The sequence below is a fragment of the Dipodomys ordii genome, unplaced genomic scaffold (assembly GCF_000151885.1).
Source record: "Dipodomys ordii isolate 6190 unplaced genomic scaffold, Dord_2.0 Scaffold108, whole genome shotgun sequence".
In the NCBI taxonomy this organism is placed as follows: domain Eukaryota; kingdom Metazoa; phylum Chordata; class Mammalia; order Rodentia; family Heteromyidae; genus Dipodomys; species Dipodomys ordii.
The window spans coordinates 1,750,583-1,756,897 of NW_012267324.1; the positions used below are offsets into that span (position 1 = coordinate 1,750,583).

Genomic DNA, 6,315 nt, shown 5'->3' on the forward strand with positions numbered 1-6,315 from the left:
CGCCGCGCCGCGCCGGGCTCCCGGCCACCCCGAGGCAGCCCCGGCCCAGGCGAGACCCGGCCTGGGGTCAGGATGCGGCCCTGGAGCCAATCAGCTTGCGGGTTCCATAGTGTCTGGTTGACCAATCAGCTTGAGGATTCCATAGCAAACACCGGTGGCCCAGTCAGCCTGCAGATACCATAGGAAATGGTAGGCCAATCCGCATGCAGCTACCACACTAAGTGCGTGACGGGCCAATCAGCGGGCCAATCACTGTCTGGTGGACCAGGTGCAAACAGTGCTGGAAGCCCGCCGAGTCCGGCGCCGAGCGCTCGGCCGGGCGCTGGTGCGCATGCCTGTGATCCCGGCCACTCCGGAAAGCCCAAGGCGCCCGCAGAGCGCCCGAGGCGGCCCCGCGGCTCAAGTCGCGGGGAGGGGCCGGGAAGGAGTGCTCCCCCAGCATGCGTGGGGCCCGGGGTTCGATCCCACAGCCCCACACCCAGAAGCCGGGAGTGGCTCTGTGGCCCCAGTGGTGGAGCGCTAGCCTTGGGCCAGAAGCTCCGGGACAGCGCCCAGGCCCAGAGTTCAAGCCCAGGACTGGACAAAAAAAGAACTGAAGAGTGCAGGGACAGCGCCCCCAACAGAAAGCCGCCCCCCTCCAGGGCTGGCCTCGAACCCCGACGCTCCTGACGTCAGCCCCCGACTTAATTTTCCTCAAGGAGTATTTCTTCTTGGCTAGGTGCAAAGGAATTTAAACTGAACAGAACACCAGGAGCACATTTTATCACTCAGGTGAGAGCGATCCCCTCAGGAACCAGCGCCTTGGCCAGCTGGCCCTCGTTTGGGGGCAGGGCTGGCGATGGACCGGACGGCCCGGCGCTGGCCTTCGCGGACGCCACCTGGGGCACACAGGCCCAAGGAACAGGGAAGGACAGGGCTGGAGCGTCAGGTGCAGCTGGATCCAGGTCCCCGTCCGGCCCGGTGACTCAGGAGCCGGGCACGAGGCGATGTTTGTATCTGACTCATCTGAGGGAAGCTCCCTACTGGCTGGGCTGGAGCCTGCCTGGGTCACACGTCCCAGACTGGAGTTGGGGGGGGGGAGGGCGGGGGAGGCTGCCTGACAGCCTAAAATATAAGCCAAGCAAACCGGCCCACTCTGGCGTCTAAAGTTACCCGGGAGGCGCGGGTCGGGGCTCGCTGCCTGCAGAGGCGGGAGTCGAGCTGGCAAAGCAGGGCCACATACGGGGGTCCAGCGCCGGAGGTGTTTACGTGGGCGCCTCCAGCTGCTCAAGTGGAGTAAGTGACACAACGTTTAGCACTCAGGCTAGACCAGCACAGTGGCTAGACCATGTGCCCTGCGTTCCATCCCCAGCACTGAAACAAAACCTCCTTGGAAATAAGTGGAAAGTCAAGAGGGTTCGGCTTCGGGTGCGGCTGGGTCCAGGAGCCTGGGCCCTCCAGTCTCACTCCACCAAACAGCTTCGCTCCATCAGATTCTGCAGAAAGCTCGGGCCCGATGGCAGTGGGCTTCCGCATCTCACCTGAGCAGCCCATGACCTGCCTCGGGGTCCTGGTCTGGGCAGTGGAACTGGCCTTGTCGGTGTCCTGGCACCCCCTTCACAGAATCCCTGCCCCGGGGCACGGCGAGCTCTCCCCGAGGCGGGAGGATGTGGAGTTCCAGGCCAGCCTGGCCCAGGCTGGCAGGAGAGGTCCGACTCAGGCCTGGCCTCCCCCCAAAACAGAACAAAGACTCCGAAGCTGCACTGGCCGGGACTGGCCACCGGGGGTCACCCTCGCAGAGGCTTTGGCTCCCTTTGAGCCAAAGGCTTTCCACGTAGAAAAGTCTAGCAAAGTCCCACCAGGGAGGCAGAGGGACTCCCTCCCCCGCAGTGGCTCCCCCTGCCCTCGTCCATCCTCGGAGGCCCCCGGAGGCCCCCTGGGGCTCACCTCCAACTCTGCCATCCCCTTGGTGAGCCCCATCCTTATGAGGGGACCCTGCCGGTCAGGGGCGTCCCCCCCAGGGCCACCTGCATCCTGTGACCCAAGGGTGGCTTCCTGTTATCCTGCTCTTGGGTCTTTTTCAGACCTCAGGAGCCCATTCGACCACGGGGTGGGGGGGAAGGGCCCCAGGGACGGGTCCTGAGCTGGGACAGGTGGGACCAGGAGAGCAGATGGTCAGCCCCCCGGACCCTGGGCTGAGGACGCCCGCCTCCCGCCTCATCTGCTCACTAAACCCTGTGGGGACAGAACCTGGTCCCCAGGGATTCCCAGTGTCCCCTCCTGAGTGATCCCGGGGCGAGGGTCCGCAGGGGGCTTCGGAGGCCAGGCAGCCTGCAGACGCCCCGGGGCCTCCCTGGTTTCGCTCTCTCCTGTGTGTGTGCGGGGCAGGACCCCAAGGCCTGGGCGCTGCCACTGAGCGCTTTTGCTCAAGGCTGGCGCTCTACCGCTTGGGCCACAGCTCTGCTCCCTGCTTTTTGCTGGTCCCCTGGACATCAGGGTCTCAGGGTCTTTTCCTGCCGGAGGCCCCGGATGAGGGGCACTACCGAGGCCTGACTGCAAGGCCGAGTGCGGGGAGACACAATGGCCCCCGAGCATCTCCCCCAGGTCCCGGGGTGTCACCAGCACACCTGTGGGCCCCACCCCCAGGTCGTGGGGTCACCAGCACACCTGCGGGCCCCACCCCCAGGTCGTGGGGTCACCAGCACACCTGCAGGCCCCACCCCCAGGTGGTGGGGTCACCAGCACATCTGGGGGCCCCACCCCCAGGTCGCGGGGTCACCAGCACACCTGGGGGCCCCACCCCCAGGTCGCGGGGTCACCAGCACTTCTGGGGGCCCCACCCCCAGGTCGCGGGGTCACCAGCACTTCTGGGGGCCCCACCCCCAGGTCGTGGGGTCACCAGCACATCTGGGGGCCCAGCCCCAGGTCGCGGGGTCACCAGCACTTCTGGGGGCCCCACCCCCAGGTCGCGGGGTCACCAGCACTTCTGGGGGCCCCACCCCCAGGTCGTGGGGTCACCAGCACATCTGGGGGCCCCACCCCCAGGTCCCGGGGTGTCACCAGCACTTCTGCGGGCCCAGCCGCCCAAGGCCTCGTCCTCGCAGCCCCCCACCCCCGGCCGGTCCCGGGGCGCAGGGGGCGGCAGCCTGGCCGCCTGGACCCCCGCACAAAGCCCTGCGGGCCCCGCGTTCGCTCTCGGCGGCTTGTTACCCCCGACTACAACAGTCCTACAATAATACAAGGAAAATTCCAGAAATGAAGGGAGACCCTGAAGCGCCCCGGCCCCGCCCCCGAGGGCCACTCCCTAAACTGCGCACGCGCGCGCTCGCGCGTCCTTACCCACAATGCCCCCGAGCCGGCGCGCGCGGCTCTTCCGCCTTTGGCATCATCGCCGGCGCACTTTACGGCCCGGCGCGCTTTACGGCTCTCCGCCTCGTTTTCCCCCGGCCGGGAGCCCGGTCTATGCCCCGCCCTCCTCCTCGGCGATTGGCTCTCCGTCTCGCGAGCCCCACACTGACTGGCTCGCGTGGCTGCCACTCCTTTTCGGCCTAGTGGCGCGTAACGCGGCGGCGGCGAGCCGCGGGAGCCTGAGCGGTGGAAGTGGCCGGGCCGCCCGCACCGCGCCGGCGCCATGGTGAGGGCGAGGCGGCGCCGGCGGCCCGGGCCGCGCCGGGGGCGGGGAGGCGGAGGCGGGGCCCCGGCGGCGTCCGCGCGGGGCGGGCGGGCGGCGCGGGGTCCGCGGGGCTCGGGGCGGGCGCTCTGCCGCCGACACCGGCGCTTCCCGCTTCCCGCTGGTCCCGTGGGGACGGGAGTCTCGGCCTGTCCTGCCCGGGCTGGCTTCGAACCGCCGCCCGCAGGCCTCGGCCGCCTGCGTCGCCGGGCCTCGGCCTCCACCCAGCAGCCAGAGCAGCACTGGACCCTCAGCAAAGGTCCTGCTCTTCACCCGGCTTGTGTCACAGCTGGGCCTTCTGGAACCTTCCTGAGTCTGGCCTAGGGGCCCAGCTCACACACGGCTCCCACAAGCTGGGCTGGGTCTCCGGCCTGCATCCTCCCCTCCACCTGGCAGGGTCCAGCCTGGGCAGGGGAGGGTTCCGGTGTGGAGCCTAGGGGCAGCTGCCGCCCTGGTGTAGACGGCTCCTGGGTTCCATGGGGTAGATGACAACACCAAGGTGCCGGGGGCCGTGGGAGGCAGCCGGGCCCTGGTTACAAGGAGTGGGCCTGGGGCCTGCTGGTGTCCAGACCTCTCAGGCCGGGGTTTTCCATACACACCTTGTAACACCAGTGGGGAGCCCCCACACCCAGGTCCACGCGTGGCACTGCGGATGGGGGTGGACACGGCCTGGGGACATGGGACAGAAGGGACAGTGACCGTGGACCCCCTCCTCCCCCTGGCCGGTGTCCAGCACCAGGTGGGCGCGGCCTGGAGCTGGGCTGGCCCTGACCCCTGTCTCCTTGCAGCTGCCCCTGTCCTTGCTGAAGACAGCTCAGAACCACCCCATGGTGAGTGGGCACCCTCCTGCGTGTCCCTCCACGGCCCAGCCTGGGGCCCTGGGCACAGCCCACCACCCTCTACCACCCTCTCTCCCCTGCAGCTGGTGGAGCTGAAGAATGGGGAGACGTACAATGGGCACCTGGTGAGCTGTGACAATTGGATGAACATCAACCTGCGGGAGGTGATCTGCACGTCCCGGGTGAGCGTGTGTGCATGCGTGCGCACACATGTGTGCATGCGTGTGTGATCTGCAGGTCCCGGGTGAGCGTGTGTGTGTGTGTGTGTGTGAGTGATCTGCAGGTCCTGGGTGAGCGTGTGTGCATGCGTGCGCACATTGCAGGGGGAGTGTGGGGTGGGAGGAAGGGCAGGGCGGCCCCACGCTCACATGCCATGCAGCCGGCTTGGGTCACAGCCGTGGCTTGGTGTCGGGCGTTGGAATGTTGCGGGGTCTGGACTCCTGTGTGGCCCTTGCGTGAGGAGTGGGCAGTGTGGTACCCCTGGTGCTCAGTGCTGCCCACAGCGCAGACCCCGGGCAGGGGCCGAGGCCGGGCACCTGCTGACTGAGGGCCTGGCGCGTGGCAGGATGGGGACAAGTTCTGGCGCATGCCCGAGTGCTACATCAGGGGCAGCACCATCAAGTACCTGCGCATCCCGGATGAGATCATCGACATGGTGAAGGAGGAGGTGGCGGCCAAGGGCCGCGGGCGCGGCGGCCTGCAGCAGCAGAAGCAGCAGAAGGGCCGGGGCCTGGGCAGTGCAGGCCGAGGTAGGTGGGTGATGAGGTGGGGGCGCCACTGGCCGGCATGCCGGGATCTGGCGGGGCGGGGGGACGCCACCACTGGCCAGCACACCTCCCTGGCGCGGGCTTCACCCTGCCCCAGGCTTGGCCTCCCTGTGTGGTAAGGGTCAGGCCGTAGGCAGCCGTGGGGGCTGGTGGCAGGGACCAGGCCCCGGGGGACTGCGGGGGGCACATCTCCCTCGCTGGGTCCAGCCCCAGGGTGCTCCTCACGTCAGAGACGGGAGCCCTGCAAGGTGGGGCTCATGTCCCCGTGGAGGCTGAGTGTGGGGCAGCCTTGGCTGGAGCGCCCTCGCACACCCTGGCCGCCCGGGTAGGGTGCGCCCCCTCACCCCCGGGGGGGAGCCCCCACTCACCGTGCCCCTGCCCACAGGTGTGTTTGGGGGCCGGGGCCGCGGCGGGATCCCAGGCACAGGCCGCGGGCAGCCTGAGAAGAAGCCGGGCAGGCAGGCGGGCAAGCAGTGAGGGCGCGTCGGAGCCTCTGTGGGACCCTGTTTTCCTGTTTGAGCCCGTCTGCACCCACGGGACTAGGGGTATGGCAAGTTTGCGGGCCCCGCAGCAGAGTTTCTGGAACGTTCCACATGAGTGTCCGCGGGTGTCTGAGCCCCACTGTGGTGGTGGTCATTCTCCTGTGGGAGCCACTCACTCCTGTGGCCGGCAGGGCCAGGTCTTTATTTTCAGCTGGTACCCCAAGACTGAGCCAGAAGGGTCCCAGTCACCCTGAGTTGCCTTCCAAAAGCACAGGTCCAGCCTGTACCTCCCCCTCTCCGTGGCAAAATAAAGCATCTATGTTGACTAAAGGGGGGTTGCTTTGCGTATTTATTTAGTGCCGGTCCTGAGCTTGGAGCTCAGGGCCTGCATGCTGTCCCTTTGTCCCTCAGGGCTGCTCTACTGTTGGAGCCTCAGCTCCATCTATGGCTTTTTGGTGGTTCTAGGGCTGAGTCTCATGGTCTTCCTGCCCGGGCTGGCCTTGTGCCGTGATCCTCAGATCTCAGCCTCCTGGGTCCTGGAATTATGAGCTGCCAATGCAGTGCGTGGTTTTAATCAG

General features: G+C 67.6%; 2 protein-coding genes across 2 annotated transcripts in view; one reads left to right on the forward strand and one right to left on the reverse strand.

The window, feature by feature from the left end:
* The window catches only part of Pgpep1 (pyroglutamyl-peptidase I), an 11,394-nt gene extending 7,782 nt beyond the window's left edge, over positions 1-3,612 (reverse strand). The window contains exons 1-4 of the mRNA XM_013028326.1: positions 3,323-3,612; positions 3,040-3,206; positions 2,523-2,606; positions 1,153-1,262 (exon numbers count right to left, since the gene is read on the reverse strand). Of these exons, the coding sequence (XP_012883780.1) occupies positions 1,153-1,262; positions 2,523-2,606; positions 3,040-3,206; positions 3,323-3,612 (651 nt within the window). The remainder of the gene's footprint in view (positions 1-1,152; positions 1,263-2,522; positions 2,607-3,039; positions 3,207-3,322) is intronic.
* Lsm4 (LSM4 U6 small nuclear RNA and mRNA degradation associated) lies at positions 3,519-6,067 on the forward strand. Its single transcript, XM_013028387.1, has 5 exons — positions 3,519-3,613; positions 4,438-4,479; positions 4,572-4,670; positions 5,054-5,237; positions 5,641-6,067. Exons 1-5 carry the CDS (start codon positions 3,611-3,613, stop codon positions 5,730-5,732), a joined length of 420 nt encoding a protein of 139 aa, XP_012883841.1. The 5' UTR covers positions 3,519-3,610; the 3' UTR covers positions 5,733-6,067.
* Positions 6,068-6,315: the final 248 nt, after the last annotated feature.